This window comes from Pseudophryne corroboree, chromosome 12, assembly GCF_028390025.1.
Source record: "Pseudophryne corroboree isolate aPseCor3 chromosome 12, aPseCor3.hap2, whole genome shotgun sequence".
Lineage (NCBI taxonomy): Eukaryota > Metazoa > Chordata > Amphibia > Anura > Myobatrachidae > Pseudophryne > Pseudophryne corroboree.
In genome coordinates this window covers 73687591-73714605 of record NC_086455.1, presented here as the reverse complement: position 1 = coordinate 73714605, position 27015 = coordinate 73687591, and the positions used below count along the sequence as shown (strand labels likewise).

Sequence of the window (27015 nt, the reverse complement as noted above, 5' to 3'; positions counted from 1 at the left end):
GGGCATGGCTGTCTAAGTTCCAGTGTCTAGATCGACCCCCCAAAAAGGTCAACAGGCACAAGGTCGACACCCAAAAAAGGTAGACACAGCAAAAATGTTGACAAAGATAAGTTCGACATGAGGTTTATTTTGTTGTTTTGGTGCGATTTATTCCATAAAGTGACCAAGAACCCCAATCAGTGCACCGCGTCCCCTCACAAGGTGCCTTTCTCCACTACTGTAGTGCTCGGCACAGGTTACTATTCCCAATCGTAGTCCACATGGATCGTAAAGTAAGGCATGTAAAAATTAAAATACGTTTTTTTTGTTTGTTTGTTAAGTAATTTTGACCTTTTACTGTCGACCATTGAAAAGTCGACCTTTTGACCATGTTGACATTATGCCTGTCGACCTGTAATTTGTAGATGTAGAAGTTTAATCATTCAGGAAAGATAGGCAGGAAATGTTGCACTTACTCAATCCATTCAGGTTGGCTATTTTTTCAATGCAGTTGGTGGAAAGGGATAACTTCCTTAGGAAAGAGAGAGAAAAAAATATTTCAGATGTTTAAGACACACAGGCTAACAATTTATAGGTGACTTCAAAAGTGTCCTATACTAGTGCTAAAAATAGGATTTTAATACCTACCGGTAAATCCCTTTCTCGTATTCCATAAGGGATATTGGGGGAAACTAGTACGATGGGGTATAAACTGGGTCCAAAGGAGCCAGTGCACTTTAAATTTCTTCAACAGGATGTGCTGGCTCCTCCCTTCTATGCTCCCACAGGCAGTTATAGGTAAAAACCATGCTCGAAGGAGAAAGGACATATATAAGAGAAAGATCATGGGAACAAAAGTTGGCGAGATTTACATACCAGCACACTACTAACATAGAACAACTAGCAACGGCTGGCAACAACAACAGCTGAACAGGTAACTATAGAACAAGAACCTGCAGAAAAGTCAACGCACTGAGGTGGGAGCCCAATATCCCTTATGGACTACGAGAAAAGGATTTGCCGGTAGGTATTAAAATCCTATTTTCTCTAGCATCCATAAGGGATATTGGGGGAAACTAGTATGATGGGGACATCACAAAGCTTCCAGAACAGGCAGGAAAGTGCAGAGACTGCTGCAGCACCGCCTGCCCAAACTGGGTATCCTCGTTGGCCAGGGTATCAAACTTGTAGAACTTCACAAAGGGGTTCTTCCCCGACCAGGTAGCAGCTCGGCAAAGTTGCAAGGCCGAGACTCCACGGGCAGCCACCCAGGAAGAGCCCACTGATCTTGTAGAGTGGGCCTTCAGAGACTTAGGAACAAGTAAGGCTGCCGAGACATAGGCCTGTTGGATAGTAAGCCTAATCCAACGAGCAATGGACTGCTTTGAAGCAGGGCAACCCTTTTTCTGCGCATCATAGAGCATGAACAAGGAATCCGTTCTTCTGACCTGAGCCGTGCGCTTGACATAGATCCTCAAGGCACGCACACCATACAAAGCCTCTGGAGCAGCAGAAGCGCCAGAACTGGACGGAATTACAATAGGTTGATTGAAGTGAAACGCGGAGACCACCTTCGGGAAGGAACTGCTGTCAAGTCCGGAGCTCCGCTCTGTCCTCGTAAAAGACCAAGTACAGACTTTTACACGATAAGGCCCCGAATTCCGAGACACATCGAGCAGAGGCCAGGGCCAGTAACATCACTGTCTTCCACGTGAGGTACTTGTCTTCTACCGTCATCAGACGTTCAAACCAGGAGGACTGTAGAAATTCTAACACTACATCCAAATCCCAGGGTGCAGTAGGCAGCACAAAAGGAGGTTGTATGTGGAGTACCCCTTGCAAGAAGGTCTGAACTTCTGGCAACACTGTCAATTTCTTCTGAAAGAAAATTGAGAGAGCTGAAATCTGGACCTTAATGGAACCCGGACGTAAGCCCTCATCCACACCAGCCTGCAGGAAATGTAAGAAACGTCCCAAGTGAAACTCTGCAGGAGGATATGTGTGTTCCTCGCATCAAGAGACATATCTCCTCCAGATATGAAAGTGTTTTGACGTCACAGGTTTCCTGGCCTGAACCATGGTAGCAATAACCTTTTAGGTAAGGCCCTTGTGAGCTAGGATGTTCCGCATAACCTACATGCCATCAAACAAAGTCGCCATAAGTCCGGGTAGACGAACGGTCCTTGTTGAGTGGTAGAGGACAAAAGTCTTCGATGGACATGTCCAGAGGATCCGCATACCACGCCCTCCGAGGCCAATCCGGGGCAATCAGAATTGCCTGGACATCTTGATTCCTGATTCGCTATAGCACCCTTGGGAGCAATGGGATCGGAGGAAACAGGTATACTAGCCGGTACGGCCAAGGAGACGCCAATGCGTCCACTGCCCTCGCCTGAGGGTCCCTGGTTCGTGAGCAATAGCAGGGAAGTTTCTTGTTGAGACGAGAAGCCATCATGTCTATTTGTGGGCAACCCCACCAGTCGATCTGCTGGAACACCAGATGGTGGAGCCCCCACTCCCCCGGGTGGAGATCATGACGGCTCAGGAAGTCCGCCTCCCAGTTGCCAACACCCGGAACGAAGATTGCCGGCATGGCTCTTGCATTTTTTTCTGCCCAGAGGAATATCTTTGACACCTCTCGCATGCAGGTTCTGTTTATTCTTTCCCCCCTTGTCGATTGATATATGCCTCCGCCGTGGCGTTGTCCGACTGTACCTGGATTGCGTGATCCTTGAAGCAGAGCTTTGTAGATCGCCCGAAGTTCCAGAATGTTGATTGAAAGGAGGCTTTTGTGGGCTGACCACCTGCCCTGGAACTGCGCCCCTTGGGGGACAGCTCCCCATCCTCTCAGACTCACATCCGTCGTGAGGAGGGTCCAATCCTGAATCCCGAAACTCTGGCCTTCCAGGAGATTGGAGGACTGTAGCCACCACAGGAGGGAAATCCTGGCCTGAGGTGACAGCTGAATCATCCAGTGCATCTGTAGATGTGAGCCGGACCACTTGCTCAGGAGATCCAACTGAAACGTTCTGGCATGGAACCGCACATACTGGATCGCCTCGTATGAGGCAACCATCTTTCCTAACCATCTTATGCAAAGATGTACGGACACTCGAGTAGGTCGAAGCACCATGCAGACCATCTCCTGAAGTGTTTTCGCCATGTCCTCTGGTAGAAACACCTTCTGGGCCACAGTATCCAGCAACATCCCCAGGAACAGGAGCCTCTGAGATGGCTCCAAGTGGGACTTCTGTAAGTTGAGGATCCACCCATTGCATGACAGAAGTTGGATAGTGCGGTCTAAATGGAGCAATAAAAGCTTCCAGTCTTCCAGGCCTGCAAGCACTGCTCGCAATTATTCCCCCCAGAACTTGATAACCTTTAGGCAAGGGTTCAAGGATTTTAGATCCAAAAAGGGCCTTACTGAACGTCCAATGTCAGTACCACAAACAGGTTGGAGTAGTAACCCTTTCCCTGTTGTTGCAGTGGCACAGGAACAATGACTTGAGACTGGACCAATTTTTGGACTGCCTGTTGCCGCGTAGCACGCGTTTGGGGAAAAGCGACGTCGAACTCCAGCTTGTAGCCCTCAGAGGTGAGGCTTTTTACCCAGGTATCCTGGCAGGAGCTCTCCCAGACGCGGTGGAAGTGACACAGTTGAGCTCCCACCTCGAGATTCCCTCTGGGTGGGTGGGAACCGTCATGCCGAGGCCTCAGTAGAAGCAGAACTGGTGCTCTCCAGAGAATCTGCGACGGATGGGTTTCCAGTCTCTTCTCTGGTGCCTCTAGTCGCAGTGGAGGCACCTCTGGCCCTAGAACGAAATCTATTAGACCGAAAGGCTGGCGGGGCTCCAGAGGGGAGAAACGTGGATTTCCCTGCAGTGACTTTGGAAATTCACGCATCCAACTCAATCCCAAAGAGACATTCCATAGAGAAGGGGAGGGACTCCACACTGCGCTTAGATTCGGCGTCCGCTGTCCACTGACGCAACCACAAGGCCCTACGCGCCGACATTGCCATGGCCGAAGTCCTAGCATTAATATCGGCCATCTCCTTGAGCGAGTCACACAGGACACGTGCAGTGTCCTGAATGTGCTTGAGGCGAGTCACCGTAGTGAGCAGAGGCATATCCCCGGAGAGGCCCTCCTGAATCTGAGTAGCCCACGTATGAATGGCATGGGTCATCCAGCAACCCGCTATGACTGGCCTTTGCGATACACCTTCTGCTGTGTAGATAGACTACACTAAAGTCTATCTTTCTGTCCACAGAGTCTTTTATGGTAAAGGAGCCTGGGGCAAGCAGCACTGCCTTTTTTGACAGTTGAAAGACTGAGACATCAACTCCCGGGGGCTCTTCCCAGAATTTCCTACCTTCAGGAGCATATGGGAAAGTGTGCAAAAATCATTTTGACACTTGGTATTGTTTGTCTGGATTTTTACAGGCTAATTAAAAAAGGTCATCTAACTCTGCAGAATCAGGGAAAGTGACACTAGGCTTGTTTTCTGTAAAGAAAAATGACTGCTGTGATGCAGCGTCCTCTAGAGGGAGCTTTAACACATCCCGTGTGAACAACAACACAGCGGGAAAGCATCTCTGCACCTCGTAAAGCCATTGACCCCACCTCCTAACACCCACGGTGCAGGTATACTGTTGCCCAGACAGCATACCGAAAAAATAGGATTTTGATAACCTACCGGTAAATCCTTTTCTCCTAGTCCGTAGATGATGCTGGGGACGACATCAAGACCATGGGGTATAGACGGGATCTGCAGGAGACATGGGCACTCTAAAGACTTTTCATTGGGTGTGAACTGGCTCCTCCCTCTATGCCCCTCCTCCAGACCTCAGTTGTAGGAACTGTGCCCAGGGAGACTGACATTTCGAGGAGAAGGAATTACTTAACTAGTGGTGAGATATCTACCAACTCACACCCTCAACCATGCCGCACACATGGCATTCAACATAACACGCCAACAGGCATGAACTAATTGCAGCAACATGCTGAAACCAAGATAACACAACTTGTGTAACTGTAATAACTAAACTGCAGGTAAAGTACGCACTGGGACGGGCGCCCAGTATCCTCTACGGACTAGGAGAAAAGGATTTACCAGTAGGTTATCAAAATTCTATTTTCTCATACGTCCTAGAGGATGCTGAGGATAACATCAAGACCATGGGGTCTATACCAAAGCTCCAGTACGGGCGGGAGAGTGCGGATGACCCTGCAGCACCGATTGACCAAACTTTAGGTCCTCATCGACCAAGGTGTCAAACTTGTAGAACTTGGCAAATGTGTTTGAACCTGACCAAGTAGCTGCTAGGCAAAGTTGTAATGCCGAGACCCCCTGGGCAGCCGCCCAGGATGAGCCCACCTTCCTAGTGGAGTGGGCCTTTACTGACGTCGGTAACGGCAATCCAGCCGTAGTATGAGCTTGCTGAATCGTATTTCTAATCCAACGTGCAATAGTCTGCTTGGAAGCAGGACAGCTAATCTTGTTGTGATCTTACAGGACAAACAGAGCCTCTGTTTTCCGTATAGAGCTGTTCTAGCAACATAGATTTTCAAAGTTCTAACCACATCTAGAGACTTTGAATCAGTGAATGTGTCACTAACTACTGGCACCACAACAGTTTGGTTTATGTGAAAAGCAGAAACCACCTTTGGAAGAAAATGTTGGCGAGTCCGCAACTCTGCCCTATCTTCATGGAAAATCAGGTAAGGGCTCTTGTGAGACAAGGCCCCCAATTCAGACACCCGCCTTGCGGATGCCAATGCCAAAAGCATCACCACTTTCCAAGTGAGAAACTTCAACTCTATCTTTTGTAGAGGCTCAAACCAATCCGATTGAAGGAACTGCAATACCACGTTAAGGTCCCATGTTTCCACTGGAGGCACGAATGGAGGCTGGATGTGCAGAACCCCTTTCACGAAGGTCTGAACCTCTGGAAGAGAGGCCAATTGTTTTTGGAAGAACACTAACAAGGCCGAAATTTGGACCTTGATTGATCCCAATCGTAGGCCCGTCTCCACACCATCCTGCAAAAAATGGAGAAAACGTCCTAAGTGAAACTCTTCCATAGGAGCTTTCTTGGATTCACACCAAGACACATATTTTCTCCAAATACGGTGGTAATGTTTTGACGTTACTCCCTTTCTGGCCTGAATAGGGGTGGGGATGACCTCCTTAGGAATACCCTTCCTGGCTAGGATACGGCGCTCAATAGCCATGCCGTCAAACGTAGCCGCGGTAAGTCTTGGTACACACACGGCCCCTGCTGCAGTAGGTCCTCCCGAGGAGGAAGAGGCCGAGGATCTCCTATGAGTAACTGCTGAAGATCTGGGTACCAAGCCCTTCTTGGCCACTCTGGGGCAATGAAGATTGCTCAAACCCTTGTCTTTCTTATGATCCTGAGTACTTTTGGGATCAGCGGAAGTGGAGGGAAAACATACACTGACAAAAACACCCACTGGGTCACCAGTGCATCCACTGCTACAGCTTGAGGGTCTCTCGACCTGGAACAGTATCTCTGAAGATTCTTGTTGAGACGAGACGCCATCATGTCTATTTGAGGAACTCCCCAAAGACTTGACACCTCTGCGAAAACTTCTTGGTGGAGGCCCCACTCTCCTGGATGGAGATCGTGTCTGCTGAGGAAGTCTGCTTCCCAGTTGTCTACTCCCGGAATGAATATTGCCGAAAGAGCTTGTAGATGTTTTTCTGCCCAGCGGAGGATTTTTGTCGCCTCTGACATTGCCGCTCTGCTTTTCGTTCCGCCCTGCCTGTTTATGTATGCGACTGCTGTTACATTGTCCGCCTGGATCTGCACGGGACGGTCTTGAAGAAGATGTACCGCTTGTTGAAGGCCATTGTAAATTGCTCTTAGCTCCAGCACGTTTATGTGAAGGCAGGCTTCCTGATGTGACCAACGTCCCTGGACGTTTTCTCCCTGAGAGACTGCTCCCCAGACTCGGAGACTTGCATCCGTGGTTACTAGGACCCAGTCCTGAATGCCGAACCTGCGTCCCTCTAGCAGGTGAGAGCTGTGCAACCACCACAGGAGCGAAATCCTGGTTTTTGACGACACGATTATCTTTCTGTGCATGTGTAGGTGTGACCCCGACCATTTGTCCAACAGGTCCCACTGGAATACTCTGGCATGGAACCTGCCAAACTGTATGGCCTCGTAGGCCGCCACCATCTTCCTCAACAACCGAATGCACTGATGGATCGACACACTTGATGGCTTCAATATCTGTTTTACCATTTTCTGGATTTCCAAAGCCTTTTCCAGCGGAATAGTCTCTGAACTTCTGTGTCCAGAATCATCCCGAGGAAAGACAACCTTGTTGTCGGTTCCAACTGTGACTTTGGGTAATTTATTATCCACTCGTGTTGTTGGAGTATTGACAGGGAGAGGGATATGTTTTGTAATAACTGCTCCCTGGAACTCACCTTTATCAGGAGGTCGTCCAGATAAGGGATTATATTGACTCCTTTCTGACGAAGGAGGACCATCATCTCCGCCATCACCTTGGTGAATACCCTCGGTGCCATGGAGAGACCAAAAGGTAACGTCTGGAATTGGTAATGGCAATCCTGAATCGCGAATCTCAGATAAGCCTGGTGAGGAGGATAAATGGGAACATGCAGGTAAGCATCCTTTATGTCCACCGACACCAAGTAGTCCCCCTCCTCCAGACTGGCAATCACCGCCCGAAGTGATTCCATCTTGAACTTGAACCTTTTCAGGAAGAAATTCTGATTTTTTTAGATTTAGGATCGGTTTGACCGAACCGCCCGGCTTCGGAACAACAAAAAGGCTTGAATAAAAACCCCGTCCTTGTTGTGACAACGGTACCAGGACTATGACCTGGTCTTGACATAATTTTTTGGATTGCTGCTGTTACTGCTTCTCTCTCTGGCGGAGAAGCTGGCAAGGTCGATTTGAAAAATCGGCATGGGGAACGTCTTGAAACTCTAGTTTGTATCCCTGGGATACTATTTGCAACACCCAGGGGTCCAGGCCAGACAGAATCCAATCCTGGCTGAAGAGTTTGAGACGTGACCCCACCCGAGTGGCCTCCCGCAAGGGAGTTCCAGCATCATGCTGGGGATTTGGCAGAATTAGGGGTAGACTTTTGCTCTTGGGAACCTGGAACCGGTGTGAGCTTCTTTCCCCTTCCCCTTCCTGCAAATAAGGGGAACCTCTCGTCTTTTTGTATTTATTGGGAAGAAAGGACTGCATTTGCGGGTGATAGGTCTTTTTTGCCGGTGCAGGCGCAGAGGGCAAAAATGTTGACTTACCTGCAGTAGCCGCCGAGACTAACGCATCCAGGCCATCGCCAAATAAGGCCTCACCTTTATATGGGAGAGCCGCCATGTTTCTTTTGGAATCTGCATCCGCGTTCCACTGGCGAATCCATAACGCCCACCTAGCCGATACTGCCATGGTAGCGGCTTGTGAACTCAAGAGTCCAATATCCTTCATTGCTTTCAGCATGTAGGCGGCAGCGTCCTTGGTATTCCCTAACTTAAGGAGTATCTCATCTTTATCAATCGTGTCAATTTCTGATGACACGCTTTCTGACCATTTTTCAATAGCGCGACTCACCCATGCGCAGGCAATAGTGGGCCTGAGCACCAGTGTACCATTGGTAACATAAATGGATTTCAATATCGTTTCCATTTTGCGGTCTGCCGGCTCTTTAAGAGAAGCCGTGCCAGGAGCAGGGAAAATTACCTTCTTTGTCAACCTGGAAAGTGCACTGTCTAACACAGGGGGTGACTCACATTTTTTCCTGTCTTCAACCGGGAAAGGATAAGCTATGTGAATCCTTTTGGGAATACGAAATTTTTTATCAGGATTCACCCACATCCTTTCAAACAGAGCATTTAGTTCGTGTGAAGGTGGGAACGTGACTTTGGATTTCTTTTCCTTACATAAATAAGCTTTCTCCTGAGGAGTGCTTTCTGTAACCTCCAACACGTCCCTTATAGCCACAATCATATATTGAATACTTTTTGCCAATTTATGATCTATTTCTCTGGATTCACTATTGTCGACACAATAATCAGAATCCGTGTCGGTATCAGTGTTTACAACATTTGCAAATGGTCTCTTATGTGACCCAGAGGGGCCGCCCGCATAAGGAATAACAGCATCCTGAAAAATCACATCTTCCACAGATTTTCTCCAGCATGCAGCCTTAGATTCAGACTTATCCAATCTACGGTTAATCAGATGCATATGCTGTCACGTAGCTCTTTCACCCATGCAGGCTCTTGGTGTGCCGGTAGCGCCACCACATTACAACTCTGTGTGCCTAAAATGGCTTCCTCCGGGATGGAACTCCCTGCCTCAGACATGCCTCATACGTGTACACCACAGACACACTGGGACTTATTTTGGGGACAGACCCACAGTAAAATCTGTCAGAGGGACACAGGATAGGAGCAGCCAGTTCACAAACCCAGCGCCAGTATTGCCTGTGAACACAGTATGTCCACATCCCAAAAGCGCTTTTAAATAGTAATATACACTATCAAATGCACCACAATCGCTTTGTGCCCCCCCTTTATAGCACTCTGTACTTGTCAGAAGTGGAGGAGAGGACCAGCGTGTTCTCTGCAGCCTGATGAGACAGAGAAAATGGTGCTGAGTAGTGTGCTGGCTGCCTGAGGAAGAAGCTCCACCCTTTTTACCTCAGAAACTTTTCATAATATTTATACTGGCAGGAGTAGGGCTGTGCCTGGGCATCTTATGCCCCCTTTTAGCCAGTTTGAGGTATTTTTCTTGCTGCCCAGCCCCCCCCCCCCCTGCAGTGCCTGTGTGTGTGGGCAGCAATGGCGCGCTGCGCTCCCGCCAGCCGCGCCGCACCTCAGCCGTCACTTACTTGATAGAAGATCATTCTTCTCATACTCACCTGTCTTCTGACTTCTGGCTCTGTGAGGGGGTGACGGCGTGCTGTGGGAGTGAGCATCTAGACACGGCTAACGTCCAGTTCCCTTCAGGAGCTAATGGTGTCCTGTCAGCCAGAAGCAGAGCCATGAAACTCTGAGGAAGTTGGTTCTGCTTTTGCCCCCTCAGCCCCACGAAGCAGGGAGTCTGATGCCAGCAGATCTCCCTGAAAATAAAAAACCTAACATAAGTCTTTTCAGAGAAACTCAGTACAGCTCCTCAGAGTGCATCAAGTCGACCTGGGCACATTTCTAAAACTGAGGTCTGGAGGAGGGGCATAGAGGGAGGAGCCAGTTCACACCCAGTGAAAAGTCTTTAGAGTGCCCATGTCTCCTGCAGATCCCGTCTATACCCCATGGTCTTGATGTCGTCCCCAGCATCCTCTAGGAAGTATGAGAAATATGGTTGAAAAGAAAATGAAGAAAACTCTCTGGAGCTGCAGAGATGTGCACCCTCTCTGTTTTCAAAACTTCCTGTGGGAGGGGGCATAGAGGGGAGGAGCCAGCACACTCAGTTGAAGAAATTGAAAGTGCACTGGCTCTTTTGGACCCCGTCTATTCCCCATCGTACTAGTTTCCCCCAATATCCCTTATGGATGCTAGAGAAACGTATGTTACAGTATGCTCAGTCAATGTTTAATCGGTGTCCAGAAAGTTTTACCAGGTTGAAAGTGAAATTTCGATGTCTCCAACAATGCGATCAATTTTCTTGTTCACAATAACAGACAAGATACAAGTTGGAAGCAAGCGATTGCCCTCTTCACTAAAAGTTCTTGCAGGTTGGAAGTATTTTAATGGAATTATTTCAGAAGAATTTTGCTGTAATTGTGGAAATTCTAAACTATTGTTAACAACTAATAAAGAAACCATCAGATAATTGTATTCACTTGGCAAACTTGTTTTCATTCTGTTATTCCACACAACAACCTATCTGCTGTGTAGGTACAATCATACTGAAGACACATATCTCAGCGGAACATATCAAAACTGTCTTGAAGGTACAAATCTTTGAAAGTAGATTTCATTAGTTTCTTGACTCAAGGGCCATATCAATGTATAACGAGAGAAATGGTGCATTGGGGTAAAATAAAATAAAGACAGTATTAGGCTGAACATTTTATCCCTTTAACCTGGGACACTGATTAATTACACAGGTTCTGTGGCTGCTTAAAACCAAGTGAAATGCAGGCTTGTAATCAGCCAGCCACAGAACCTGTGTAATTCATGAGAGTCCCAGGTTAAAGGGATAATATGGTCAGCCTAGACAGTATAGAGCATATAGTAAGAAAGTGTTCTAAACTTGCCTGTATACCACGTTTTTACAATGGTAATTGATGTAATCAATTATTATCACTATGTTTACTACATTGCTGTCATTTCTTTATAAAGCACACTAAAAGTGATACAGTGCATCCAGAAAGTATTCACAGTGCTTCACTTTTTCCACATTTTGTTATGTTACAGCATTATTCCAACATGGAATAAATTCTTTTTTTTTTTTCACTCAACATTTTACACACAATACCCCATAATGACATCTTGAAAATTGGATTTTAATTTACCTATGGTAAATCCTTTTCTCCGTAGAGGATGCTGGGGTCCATTTAGTACCATAGGGGTATAGACTGGTCCTTTGGGAGTCACTGGCACTTTAAGAGTTTAATAGTGTTCGCTGGCCCCTCCCTCTATGCCCCTCCTACTAGACTCAGTCTAGAAACTGTGCCCGAGGAGATGGACATACTTTGAGAGAAGGAAATACACAGATAGAGATGAGATGAGATTCACACCAGCTCTCACATAACAAAAAGGAAAGCCAAGCTAACCAACTTGGAACAATTCAGCAACGGCTGAAACAATACTGAACCAAGTAACAATGCAGGAATATGAAGCACTGGGCGGGTGCCCAGTAACCTCTACGGACTACAAGAAAAGAATTTACCGGTAGGTAATTAAAATCCTATTTTCTCTTACGTCCTAGAGGATGCTGGGGTCCATTTAGTACCATGGGGATGTACCAAAGCTCCCAGTACGAGAGGGAGAGTGCTGAGGTTCCTGCAGAACACATTGACCAAACTTTAGGTCCTCAGAGGCCAAAGTATCGAACTTGTAGAACTTGGCAAACGTGTTCGACCCAGACCAAGTAGCTGCTCTACAAAGTTGTAAAGCCGAGACACCCCGGGCAGCCGACCAGGAAAACCCACTTTACGAGTAGAGTGGGTCTTAACAAATTTTGGGGACGGCAAGCCTGCCGTAGAATAAGCATGCTGGATAGTAAACCTGATCCAACGAGAAATCATCTGCTTAGAAGCAGGACACCCAACCTTGTTGGGATCATGAAGGACAAATAAAGCGTCCAACTTCCTGTGACGAGAGGTTCTCTTCACATAAATCTTCAAAGCCCTCACCACATCCAAGTACTTTGAGGTAATAGAGGAGTCAGTAGCCACTGGCACCACAATAGGTTGGTTGATATGAAAAGCTGACAACCTTTGGAAGGAACTGCTGACGCGTTCTGAGCTCAGCCCTATCTTCATGGAAAATCAAATAGGGGCTCTTGTATGACCATGCCCCTAATTCTGACACACGTCTAGCAGATGCCAATGCCAACAGTGTGACCGCCTTCCAAGTAAGAAACTTGACGTCCACCTCCTGCAAAGGTTCGAACCAATACAATCGCAAGACCTGCAGCACCACATTAAGATCCCAAGGTGCCAAAGGGTGGTTGGATGTGCACAACCCCTTTCAAGAATGTCTGAACCTCAGGGAGGGCAGCCAATTGTTTCTGGAAGAAAATGGACAAGGCTGAAATCTGGATTTTTATGGAGCCCAAGCGTAAGCCCACATCCACACCCGCCTGAAGAAAGAGGAAAAACCTTCCCAGTTGAAACTCCACCGTTGGAAACTTTTTGGATTTACACCAAGACACACATTTTTTCCAAATTCGATGGTAACGTTTAGACGCAACTCCCTTCCTAGCCTGAAGTAAGGTAGGAATGACCTTTTTCGGAATGCCCTTCCGGGCTAAGATCTGGCATTCAACCTCCATGCCGTCAAATGTAACCGCGGTAAGCCTTGATAAGTGAACGGCCCCTGTTGAATAAGGTCCTGGCAAAGAGGAAGAGGCCTCGGGTCCTCCAGGAGTAATTCCAGAAGATCCACATACCAAGCCCTCCTTGGCCAGTCCGGAACAATGAGGAGTGTCTGAACTCTTGTTGTTTTTATTAGTCTGAGAATCCTTGGGATGAGTGGAAGTGGAGGGAACACATACACTGACTGGAACACCCACTGAGTTACCAGTGCGTCCACCGCCACTGCCTGTGGGTCTCTCGACCTGGAACAGTACCTGCAAAGTTTCTTGTTGAGGCAAGAGGCCATCATGTCTATTTGAGATACGCCCGAACGGCTTATCACCTCTGTGAATACCTCTGGGTGGAGGCCCCATTCTCCTGGATGGAGATCATGTCTGCTGAGTAAGACCGCTTCCCAGTTGTCCACTCCCGGAATGAAGATTGCTGATAGCGCCACCGCGTGCTTGTCTGACCAGAGGAGGATTCTTGTTACCTCTGATATTGCCGCTCTGCTCTTTGTTCCACCCTGTCTGTTTATGTAGGACACTACCGTTACATTGTCCGACTGAACCTGAATGGCCTGATTTTGCAGAAGATGTGCAGCTTGTAGAAGGCCGTTGTATATGGCCCTTAGTTCCAAAATGTTTATCGGAAGTATGGATTCCAGACTTGACCACCTTCCTTGGAAGTTTTCCCCTTGGGTGACCGCACCCAAACCTCTGAGACTTGCATCTGTGGTTAGAAGGATCCAATTCTGAATCCCGAACCTGCGGCCCTTGAGTAGGTGAGAAGTTTGCAACCACCAGAGGAGCGAAATTCTGGCTTTCGGTGACAGGCGTATCATGGAGCATGTGGAGATGTGATCCCGACCATTTGTCTAGGAGATCCAGTTGGAAGAACCTTGCATGGAATCTTCCGTACTGTAGAGCCTCGTAGGAGGCTACAATCTTCCCCAGAAGGCGAATGCACTGATGAACCGATACTTGGGCTGGCTTGAGGACATCCCATACCATTGATTGGATCACCAACGCTTTCTCTACCAGTAGAAAAATCCTCTGCACTTCCGTGTCGAGTATCATCCCCAGGAAGGGCAGTCTCCTTGTTGGTTCCAAATGTGACTTTGGAAGGTTCAGGATCCACCCATGATCCTGGAGCAGTTGAGTTGCGAGAGCAATACTCTGCAACAATCTCTCCCTGGACAATGCTTTTATCAGGAGATCATCCAGATATGGAATAATCACTCCTTGCCTACGGAGGAGTAGCGTAATTTCTGCCATGACCTTGGTGAACACTCTCTTGGTGCAGTGGAAAGGCCAAATGGCAGTGCCTAGAACTGATAGTGACAGTCCAGCAGCGCAAATCTAAGATAAGCCTGGTGAGGAGGCCAGATCGGAATGTGAAGGTAGGCATCCTTGATATCAGGTATACTAGGATTTTCCCCTCCTCCAGACCTGACATCACCGCTCTCAGAGACTCCATCTTGAATTTGAATTCCCTCAAGTAGGGGTTCAATGACTTTATGTTTAAAATTGGCCTTGCCGAACCGTCCGGTTTCAGCACCACAAACAGGTTTGAGTAATAAACCTTGTGTATAAGTATATTAATGATATTAATAGTATATTGATATCAATACCACCAATTATACTCTTATTCAAGGCATCACATATATCTAATTTGGATGTATAATATATAGGCCACCAACCATATAAATCCAAGCTGCTCCCAACCGAGTACTCTGTAGTACTCACTAATATAGCACAAAAGAGAGGATATACAATATCACAAGGGAGCGCTAAATATGGTATGATTAAATTACTTTGAATAATGTATATAATATAATATAATATCTAAAATCAATAAAGATAAAAAATGTGTAATACACAAATAATAATCACTTGCACAGGTAAGAGTCCATATTACCAGCGGCGGCACTCCCAATAAACGACAATACTGCACTGCTGTTAAAGCAACATTTCAGCGCTTTATTGCGCTTTTGTCAAGCATGCAATAAAGTGCTGAAACGTAGCTTTAACAGCAGTGCAGTATTGTCGTTTATTGGGAGTGCCGCCTCTACCAATTGTATGAGTTGTTACCTGAGGGTGACAAGCCTGGAGGGCACCCAGCATTTACTGTGGAAAGCAAAGGAGTGCCGGTATCTTGCTTGTATGTGTATATATGTAGATAGATAGATATATATGCGTGTGTGTGTACATATATATATATATATATATATATATATATATATATATATATATATATATACATATACACACATATATATTATATATATATATATATATATATATATATATATATATATATATATATATATATATATATATATATATATATATATATACACACACACATATACACACACACACGTTTCTCCGTGCTTGTAAGACATGCGGTTTCATCAGAAGGTACGATGAAACCGCATGTCTTACAAGCACGGAGAAAAGCGTTAAGGCATTCACTGCACCTACGTGATTCCGACCACCTACATCATCCACAGATTGAAGGCTGCTAAGCTACGTATACCCGCTGCATATTCAGAGCCGCGCTCCCCACTCCTGTAATACGGACGTATCACTGCTTTTATCCCGCACCATCGGATCCTTCACATAGCCGGCTGTGCAGAGTTCTCCACACGCCAGTGGTGAGATTGATTTTAGCGGTGGGGAGGGTACATTGGAGCTCTGTCTCTGCGGCTTCTAAAAACATTACAGAAGCCTTATCAATATTAACTTTGGTTGCTATACCAAATACAATACAAGATTCATCTTATAATCAGCAGCAGTGCCTCCTTTGGAGTTACAAATCGCACTATAACGTGCTTAAACATCTTTTATTGGAGCTCCTTTGCACTTACTGTCTGTAGACTTTTATTTTTTATATATATATATATATATATATATATATATATATATATATATATATATATATATATATATATACACACACACACACACACACACACACATATACATACATACACACACACACACACACACACACACACACACACACACACACAGTTAAAAAAAATAAAGGGAACACTAAGATAACACATCCTAGATCTGAATGAAATATTCTTATTAAATACTTTGTTCTTTACATAGTTGAATGTGCTGACAACAAAATCACACAAAAATTATCAATGGAAATCAAATTTATTAACCCATGGAGGTCTGGATTTGGAGTCACCCTCAAAATTAAAGTGGAAAAACACACTACAGGCTGATCCAACTTTGATGTAATGTCCTTAAAACAAGTCAAAATGAGGCTCAGTAGTGTGTGTGGCCTCCACGTGCCTTTTTTAGTCTTGCTCCAACCAGACCAATCTCCAGGCTGGGAGAACCTGAAGAATTTGAGGAAGCAGAATCTGATTTCTGTTCCTGAGAACCTGTTGGTGCAGGTTTTTTGGATTTTCCCCGACCACCCATAAAGCAGGTGGAAGGGGATTTGCATTTTAAATTTTGCGGTCCGAAAGGACTGCAGCGTAGACGTAGGATAAGATTTCCTAGTCGGTGGAGCCGCTGAGGGGAGAAAGGTTGACTTACCCGCAGTTGCCATGGAAATCCACGCATCCAAAGCATCCCCAAACAGAGCCTGACCTGTGAAGGGTAGGATCTCCACACTTTTCTTGGATTCTGCATCCGCAGTCCATTGGCGTAGCCAGAGTCCTCTGCGTGCTGATACCGCCATGGATGTAGTCCTTGCATTCAGAATTCCAAGGTCTTTCATGGCCTCCACCATGAACCCAGCAGGATCCTGTATGTGACGCAAAAAATAAGATTTTAAACCTACCGGTAAATCTTTTTCTCGTAGTCCGTAGAGGATGCTGGGGACTCCGTAAGGACCATGGGGATAGACGGGCTCCGCAGGAGACATGGGCACTTTAAGAAAGACTTTGGCTCTGGGTGTGCACTGGCTCCTCCCTCTATGCCCCTCCTCCAGACCTCAGTAAGAGAAACTGTGCCCAGAGGAGACGGACAGTACGAGGAAAGGATTTTAGTTAATCCAAGGGCAAGATTCATACCAGCCACACCAATCACACCGTATAACTAGTGATATACTATCTAGTTAACAGTATGAAAAAACAACATAGCATCGGTCCAAAACCGATGAAACTATAACATAACCCTTATGTAAGCAACAACTATATACAAGTCTTGCAGAAATAGTCCGCACTTGGGATGGGCGCCCAGCATCCTCTACGGACTACGAGAAAAAGATTTACCGGTAGGTTTAAGATCTTATTTTCTCTAACGTCCTAGAGGATGCTGGGGACTCCGTAAGGACCATGGGGATTATACCAAAGCTCCCAAACGGGCGGGAGAGTGCGGATGACTCTGCAGAACCGATTGAGCAAACATGAGGTCCTCCTCAGCCAGGGTATCAAACTTATAGAACTTTGCAAAGGTGTTTGACCCCGACCAAGTAGCAGCTCGGCACAGCTGTAGTGCCGAGACCCCTCGGGCAGCCGCCCAAGAAGAGCCCACCTTCCTAGTGGAATGGGCCTTAACCGATTTTGGTAACGGCAATCCTGCCGTAGAATGCGCCTGCTGAATAGTGTTACAGATCCAGCGAGCAATAGCCTGCTTTGAAGATGGAGCGCTAACCTTGTTGGCTGCATACAGGACAAACAGTGCTTCTGTCTTCCTGACTCTAGCCGTTCTGGCCACGTAAATTTTCAAAGCCCTGACCACATCAAGGGACTCGGAATCCTCCAAGTCACGCTTAGCCACGGGCACGACAATAGGTTGGTTCATATGAAAAGATGAGACCACTTTAGGTAGGAATTGAGGACGGGTCCGCAATTCCGCCCTATCCATATGGAAAACCAGATAGGGGCTTTTATGTGATAAAGCCGCTAATTCCGAAACTCGCCTAGCCGAAGCCAAGGCTAACATGACCACCTTCCAAGTGAGATATTTCAGATCCACCGTTTTAAGTGGGTCAAACCAATGTGACTTAAGGAAACTTAACACCACGTTAAGGTCCCAAGGCGCTACCGGAGGTACAAAAGGAGGCTGAATATGCAGTACTGCCTTCACAAACGTCTGTACTTCTGGGAGAGAGGCCAATTCCTTTTGACAGAAAATGGATAAGGCCGAAATCTGAACCTTAATAGATCCTAATTTTAGGCCCAAATTCACTCCAGTTTGTAGGAAGTGAAGAAAACGGCCCAGATGGAATTCTTCCGTAGGAGCATTCCTGGCCACACACCAAGAAACATATTTTCGCCATATTCGGTGATAATGTTTTGATGTCACGTCCTTCCTAGCCTTTATTAGTGTAGGAATGACCTCATCCGGAATACCTTTTTCCGCTAGGATCCGACGTTCAACCGCCATGCCGTCAAACGCAGCCGCGGTAAGTCTTGGAACAGACAGGGCCCCTGCTGCAGCAGGTCCTGTCTTAGAGGAAGAGGCCACGGATCTTCAGTGAGCATCTCCTGCAGATCCGGATACCAGGTCCTTCGTGGCCAATCTGGAACAATGAGAATTGTTCTCACTCCTCTTTTTCTTATTATTCTCAACACCTTGGGTATGAGAGGAAGAGAAGGAAATACATAGACCAACCAGAACACCCACGGTGTCACTAGGGCGTCCACAGCTACCGCCTGAGGGTCTCTTGACGTGGCGCAATACCTTTGTAGCTTTTTGTTGAGACGGGACGCCATCATGTCTATTTGGGGCAGTCCCCACCAACTTGCAATCTGCGCGAACACTTCCTGATGAAGTCCCCACTCTCCCGGATGTAAGTCGTGTCTGCTGAGGAAGTCTGCTTCCCAGTTGTCCACTCCCGGAATGAACACTGCTGACAGTGCGCTTACATGATTCTCCGCCCAGCGAAGAATTCTGGTGGCTTCCGCCATCGCCACTCTGCTCCTTGTGCCGCCTTGGCGGTTTACATGAGCTACTGCGGTGACGTTGTCTGACTGGATCAGAACTGGTTGGTCGCGAAGTAATGCCTCCGCTTGACGTAGGGCGTTGTATATGGCCCTCAGTTCCAGGATGTTGATGTGGAGACAAGTCTCCTGACTTGACCAAAGACCTTGGAAATTTCTTCCCTGTGTGACTGCTCCCCAACCTCGGAGGCTCGCGTCCGTGGTCACCAGGATCCAGTCCTGAATGCCGAACCTGCGGCCCTCTAGGAGGTGAGCACTCTGCAGCCACCACAGGAGAGATACCCTGGCCCTGGAGGACAGGGTGATCCGCTGATGAATTTGTAGATGTGACCCGGACCACTTGTCCAGTAGGTCCCATTGGAAAGTCCTCGCATGGAACCTGCCGAAGGGAATGGCTTTGTATGATGCCACCATCTTTCCCAGGACTCAAGTGCAGTGATGCACTGACACCTGTTTTGGCTTCAATAAGCTCTTGACCAGAGTCATGAGTTCTTGAGCTTTTTCTGTCGGAAGAAAAACCCTTTTCTGGTCTGTGTCCAGAATCATGCCCAAGAAGGTCAAACGAGATGTAGGATTCAGCTGCGACTTTGGAATATTGAGAATCCAGCCGTGTTGCTGTAACACCTTCAGTGAAAGTGATACGCTGTTCAGCAACTTCTCCCGTGATCTCGCTTTTATGAGGAGATCGTCCAAGTATGGGATAATTGTGACACCCTGCTTGCGCAGGAGCACCATCATTTCCGCCATTACCTTGGTGAAAATCCTCGGGGCCGTGGAAAGCCCAAACGGCAACGTCTGAAATTGGTAATGACAATCCTGTACCGCAAATCTCAGGTACGCCTGATGAGGAGGATATATGCGAACATGCAGGTATGCATCCTTTATGTCCAGAGATACCATAAAATCTCCCCCTTCCAGGCTGGCGATGACCGCTCTGAGCGATTCCATTTTGAACTTGAACCGTTTTAAATAAAGGTTCAGGGATTTTAAATTCAAAATGGGTCTGACCGAACCGTCCGGTTTCGGGACCACAAACAGAGTTGAGTAGTATCCCTTCCCTCTTTGAAGCAGGGGAACCTCGACTACCACTTGTTGAAGACACAATTTGTGAATCGCATGTAACACTATCTCCCTATCTAGGGGTGAAGTCGGTAGCGCCGATTTGAAAAACCGGCGAGGGGGCACCTCTTCGAATTCCAGCTTGTATCCCTGAGAAACAATTTCTATTGCCCAGGGATCCACCTGTGAGTGAACCCAGATGTGAGCCCCAGCGTCATGCGGTGGATTTTGCAGAGGCCGGGGAGGACATTCTGTTCCTGGGAACTAGCTGTGTTGTGCAGCTTTTTCCCTCTGCCCTTACCTCTGGCAAGAAAGGACGATCCACGCACTCTTTTGCTTTTATTTGAACGAAAGGACTGCATTTGATAATGAGGCGCTTTCTTAGGTTGTGAGGGAACATAAGGCAAAAAATTAGATTTACCTGCCGTAGCTGTGGAGACTAGGTCCGAGAGGCCTTCTCCAAATAATTCCTCACCCTTGTAAGGTAAAAGCTCCATATGCCTCTTTGAGTCGGCATCACCTGTCCACTGTCGGGTCCATAAGACTCGCCTAGCAGAAATAGACATAGCGTTTACTCTGGAACCCAGTAAACTAATGTCTCTTTGAGCATCCCTCATATATAAGACAGCATCTTTTATATGCCCTAGGGTCATTAAAATGGTATCCTTATCTGGGGGCTCAATTTCCGCTGATAAGGAATCTGTCCATGCTGCTACAGCACTACAAACCCAGGCCGACGCAATTGTCGGTCTGAGCATCGTACCAGAATGTGTGTAAATGGACTTCAAGGTAACCTCCTGCTTGCGGTCAGCAGGATCCTTGAGGGTAGCCGTATCTTGGGATGGCAGTGCTATCTTTTTTGATAAGCGTGTCAATGCTTTGTCTACCCTAGGGGAGGATTCCCACCGTATTCTGTCCTTTGGCAGGAAAGGATACGCCATAAGAATCCGTTTGGGAATCTGCAGTTTTTTGTCTGGAGTTTCCCAAGCTTTTTCGCATAATTCGATCAGCTCATGTGAGGATGGAAAGGTGACCTCAGGCTTCTTTCCTTTATACATGTGAACCCTTGTGTCAGGGACAGGGGGTTCCTCTGTGATATGCAAAACATCTTTTATTGCAATAATCATATATCGAATACATTTAGCCACTTTTGGCTGCAGTTTTACATCATCGTAGTCGACACTGGAGTCTGAATCCGTGTCGGTATCTGTGGGATAGTGTGCGCTTCTGAGACCCCGAAGGTCCCCGCGACATTGGGACAGACATGGTTTGACTCCCTGACTGTTCCCTAGCCTCAGCTTTGTCTAATCTTTTGTGCAATAAATTTACATTAGCACTTAAAACATTCCACATATCCATCCAGTCAGGTGTCAGCGCTGCCGACGGAGACCTTACATTCATACACTGCCCCTCCTCCTTAGGTGAGCCTTCAACCTGAGACATGTCGACACACGCGTACCGACACACCACACACACACACACGGAAGCTCTTTTCTGAAGACAGGTTCCCCACCAGGCCCTTTGGAGAGACAGAGAGAGAGTATGCCAGCACACACCCCAGCGCTATATGACCCAGGAAGAAACACAAAATGTTTACCCAGTAGCGCCTTTTATATGTATATGCGCCAATTATGTGCCCCCCCCCCCATCTTGAAAACCCTCCGTCACCGTGAGTAAGCAGGGGAGAGTCCGGGGAGCTTCCTCTCAGCGCTGTGCTGTGGAGAAAATGGCGCTGGTGAGTGCTGAGGGAGAAGCCCCGCCCCCTCGGCGGCAGGCTTCTGTCCCGCTCAAAATTCTTAAAAACATGGCAGGGGCTCTTTATATACATGTACAGTGCCCAGCTGTACATGTATATATGTACTTTTGCCACAGGAGAGGTTTATATTGCTGCCCAGGGCGCCCCCCGCGTCCTGCACCCTTACAGTGACAGATGTGTGTGAGGTGAATGGGAGCAATGGCGCACAGCTTCACTGCTGTGCGTTACCTCTATGAAGATCAAGATGTCTTCTACCACCTCTGAAGTCTTCTTTTCTTCTCATACTCACCCGGCTTCTATCTTCCGGCTCTGCGAGGAGGACAGCGGCGCGGCTCTGGGACGGACGGCGAGGGTGAGACCTGCGTACCAATCCCTCTGGAGCTAATGGTGTCCAGTAGCCTAAGAAACAGAGCCTTGAAACTCAGAGAAGTAGGTCTGTTTCTCTCTCCTCAGTCCCTCGATGCAGGGAGTCTGTTGCCAGCAGGCTCCCTGAAAATAAAAAACCTAACTAAAATACTTTGACAGGAAACTCAGGAGAGCTCCCTGACTCTCCACTGGGCACAGTATCAAACTGAGGTCCGGAGGAGGGGCATAGAGGGAGGAGCCAGTGCACACCCAGAGCCAAAGTCTTTCTTAAAGTGCCCATGTCTCCTGCGGAGACCGTCTATCCCCATGGTCCTTACGGAGTCCCCAGCATCCTCTAGGATGTTAGAGAAATAAATCTGTCACACCTATCCATAGAAGCTAAGTCCTCTAGTAATGTGCCTGATCACTTTACTATGGCTTTAGAAATTCACGCACAAGCAGTAGTGGGCCTTAAAGCCACGCCTGTAGCAGTGTATATATATTTGAGCGTAGTCTCAATCTTGTGGTCAGCCGGCTCCTTTAGGGCGGTTGAACCAGGGACAGGCAAAACCACCTATTTAGACAACCTGGATATAGAAGCGTCTACTATAGGTGGCGTTTCCCATTTCTTTCTATCCTCTTCAGGGAAAGGGAAAGCAATGAGAATTCTTTTAGGGATCTGGAATTTTTTCCCTCTGGGTTTTCTCAAGATTTTTCAAATAAAGGGGTCGATTCTATTCAGCAACTAACGAATAGCGCCGGGAATTAGCTCCCGACGCTATTCAATTCAGCAACTAGTTACGTCGGCGATGGCCCGTTCTCGCCGACAAAACAGGTTGAATTGTCGGGAGAACGGGCATTCTCCGACTTAACTCCCCGGCGCGAGGCTGATTCCCGACAGAATCAGCCTCGCGCCGGCCGCGAGGCAGCACTTTTGTCGGGTTTCTCTTCTCATCCCCCGGGGATGAGAGAAGAATTCCAGACAATTGCAGGTAATTAGTTGCTGAATTGAATAGCGTCGGGAGCTAATTCCCGGCGCTATTCGTTAGTTGCAGAATAGAATCGACCCCAAAGAGTTCAGCTCTTTAGAAGCAGAGAAAGTGAGAGAGGATTTCTTATTTTCTGTAAAATAAGATTCCTCTTCCGGCTCAGGTACCTTCTCAGTAATATGCAAAACATCCCTAATAGCTTAAATCATCAACTGCATCCCCCCCGCATATCCCCATTACCGTCCCCTGTATCAGAGTTGGTATCAGTGTCAACTTGCATTATTTGGGCAAGTGTATGTTTTTTAGGGTATGTAGGAGGGGTATGGGAGGGAGTAGGAGCTGAATGCTGTAACCCCTCTACAGACTTTCTCAAAAACTGTGTCTCTTTCTTATTATGTGACATCCTAGATGAAATCTGTGATATCATTCCCCTTAAAGAATCCACCCATGGGGGTTCGGATTCGACAGGTTGGGCAAGCACATTGCAGTCCTGAGTACATGGGATAGACTCTTCAGGAGAAGATGCACACTCTGCAGCACAGGATACAGAGCCTATAGACATGGTAATGTGGACAAATACACACACACACACACATATAGGAAAATGTCAGACAGTTTCCCCAGAGTACCTTTAGAGAGTCAGAGTATAAGGAGCCAGCGACACAGCGCCCTAGTAGGCAGTTAATATAGTAAAAGCCCGGCGCTGACTGAGTAACTTAATAGGGTCTATAACACCCTGGTACCGCAGAGGTATGCTGGAGTTATGTGGAGGGCAGCGCTCCCTGTCAGCATCTCCTTCTGATGATCTGCAGGGGCAAAATGGCGCTGGTGAGTGCTGGATCCACTCTGAGGAGAAGTCCCGCCCCCTGTAATGGCGCGTCTTCCTGCACTTAGCAGCAAATTTACCTCAGGCCAGTATAAACAACTAACAGTGGGATTAGCCCCTGTTAGCATTATGTGACCAATGTAGGGTGATTGCGCTGGCCCAGAACGCCCCTCACAGTGCCGTACTCAGTGTGCCGCTGAGCCTTCAGGAGCGCAGCCTGTCAGAGCTGCGCTCCCACCCTTGTGCTGCCATTCCCGCCAGCGACCCCGCTTCCCTGGCCGCCGGCACTGTACTCACCACTCTTCTTTCTTCTGGCTGTTACGGGGTGACTGCTGTGCTGCGGGAGTGAGCGGTCGCCTCGTGGGCTTGCGATCAGCACCCTCAGGAGCTTAGTGTCCTGTCAGGCCCCCCCCCCCCCCCACCCCTCTAAGTCCCATCAAGCAGGGAGGCTGTTGCCAGCAGCCTGCCTGTACCTAACTAACTCAGAAAAATAATAAAACTAGAAAAACTTCTAAGAGCTCCCCTAGCTGTGATCAGCTCCTCCGGGCACATTTTATAAACTGAGTCTGGTAGGAAGGGCATAGAGGGAGGGGCCAGCCCACACTATTAAACTCTTAAAGTGCCAGTGGCTCCCAAAGGACCCGTCTATACCCCTGTGGTACTAAATGGTCCCCAGCATCCTTTAGGACGTAAGAGAAATTATTTTATTTTTTTTAGATTTTTGCAAATGTATTAAATATATCTTTGATAGTCATTGTGTAAGTTAAAGCACATCAGTGGATATTAAACAGGAGGAAAGAACTCAGGCCTGCATGCACCAGTCATTATGAAAACGCAAGCACTGATATATTCTAAGCTGCCAGCATGCAGATAAAAGCCCAGCTCCTGTGGTTGATATACAAATCTGCACAAAGCATTACGTGACATTGACCTCAGGGACATCAGGAAATAGTCTGGTGAGTGGTATGGAGAATGCTAACTTCCAGGGAAGCTTCACTATACTTCCCATTGGAAAATGGCTATTGTACAGTATGTTTTGACACAGAGCACAATGTCAGCAGTCATTATATAGACACCATAATGTCGAGAGGTATGATATGTTGACAGGTTAGTGTCGACTGACAAAATGTCAACACCAATTTTTAAGCCTGACCCTTAAATTTCTATTGTCAACATTTTTGCGGGTGTAGTAATTTTAACATGTCAACATTATGACATTCAACATCATGGTATCGAACTATTGAATGTCGACATGAAAACAAAATGCCTTGGAAAGGGGTAAGTCAGTGTTAGTCATAGATCTCCCAGAAAATCAATGCTTTTTGTACATAAATACAGAAATTATTTTTAGAAGATCCATTGTACGTATCTGGCCTGACAATACCGAGACATACTGGTGATAGTAGAAGCTGAGATTTCAGGTCTATGAATTCTCCAAGCAGTTGGAAGGGGTGGGGGATGTTGTAACCTTATAGTAGCAGTTCCAGGTAAGGTGACAATGAAAAACCATCACCCTCACCAGGTCTCCACTCACTGGCTGCTTCTCTATGCAACCATTTTCCTCAAGGCCCCATGGTTCAGCTAACAGCTGAGGTCTGGGTGGAACAGTAAAGGTGGGTGTGACTCTGCGGACCAATAGGAGACCACAATCTTTTAGACTGCGGCTTTTATTGGTCCTCCCTCTACAGTCATTTTAAAAGTGGTGAACGGAAAAACTTGATTTATTAATGTGAAAACTAATTTTTAGGTTCCTTTCCCTTATTTATACATGACCTCGTTGTCCTTATTAGCCAAAACCTGAGCATATTTCTGCTTGAGCATAAAATAGTTAGAATATTAGCACTAGATGGAAAAAAATGTATGGGGTTTTGGTTCCTTACTCGCAGTTTACCAGTGTGGACAGAGATGCATCCATCTTTTCAATGGGCGGAATCTGTGCATACAGCTTAACTTCTTTAGCTTCAGCTGCTTTCTGTCCAGACTTTTCCTCCTAAACAGGGGACAACAGAAATGTGTAATAGAATTTGAGGGAGGTTTGCAATATTTTGAATTGAGCTTGTGTGTGTAATGGCCCCCACACCTGCGGCCCCGATTCGGACACTGCCTCAATACTTGTGTGATATATGGATGCCATTAGCTATAAGTCCAATAAAAAGGTTTGAAAAACCTTTTAAATAAAAGATAAATATATATATATATATATATATATATATATATATATATATATATATATATATATATAATCACAAATGATAGTAATAGTAAAAACTGAATTATGGGTTTGCAAGCATTGATTTATATATACTGTATATAACTTGTTTCCCATCCTCAAGTTCAGGGATTGACCCACTTCCGCCATCAGAAGATGGAAACATATTATACATAGGGGGAATTCAATTGCTGGTGAAAGATGCAAATTGCCATTACCACAGCGTTTAAACGCCGGCACTGGCAGCCCATCTCGCACCCTTCGCCCACCCGTCTGAATGCCCGATTTGCACAAAGGGTTCGTTACCTTATGTAAAGTGCGGACAGATTCAGCAGGGTGAAGGATTCGTTTTGGTTTGTTTTTTTAAGTAGGTTTGAAACTTACCCATTTGGCTAATGCATCTTTAATAGTTGTTGATTTGGCCTAAAAACAAAAAAAAAAAGAATATATCAGCTGTTATGCGGTCTACATTTTTGTTTAAATAAAATTAATTCTTGAATCTTTTTTTAAATAACATAACTTGCAGTCAGAGGAATGAGACTGCATTATTCTTATATGAGGTTGAGTAGGAGTATTGTAGATTACATATTTTTACTATACGTTTTATTATTTCTTTATTCATATTGTGTCAGTTGATTCAGGAGTGGCTTTCTCCACATGGTTTTAACTGCTACCAGCGCTACTAACAATTCACACTAAGGGGACGATGCCTGTGGTCTATTGCATGCATATGCTGCATATGCTGTAGCCCCAAGATTGCATATTTCTCTTCGTCCCCTTGAGGTAGCAAACAAAAATATGATTTTGAGGTGAAATTAAGGCAAATTGGTGTGCCTCACATGACCCATTCCAGGAGAGACAACATGCATTGTTCCTGGACTTCCCTCTTAATGGGAGAGATTC

The 27015-nt window shown here is 46.6% G+C and overlaps 1 protein-coding gene across 1 annotated transcript in view; it reads right to left on the bottom strand.

Annotated features, from left to right (window-relative positions):
- The window catches only part of DNAL1 (dynein axonemal light chain 1), a 165049-nt gene that overhangs the window by 93023 nt on the left and 45011 nt on the right, over positions 1-27015 (bottom strand). The window contains exons 2-4 of the mRNA XM_063947646.1: positions 26497-26535; positions 25784-25893; positions 456-511 (exon numbers count right to left, since the gene is read on the bottom strand). Of these exons, the coding sequence (XP_063803716.1) occupies positions 456-511; positions 25784-25893; positions 26497-26535 (205 nt within the window). The remainder of the gene's footprint in view (positions 1-455; positions 512-25783; positions 25894-26496; positions 26536-27015) is intronic.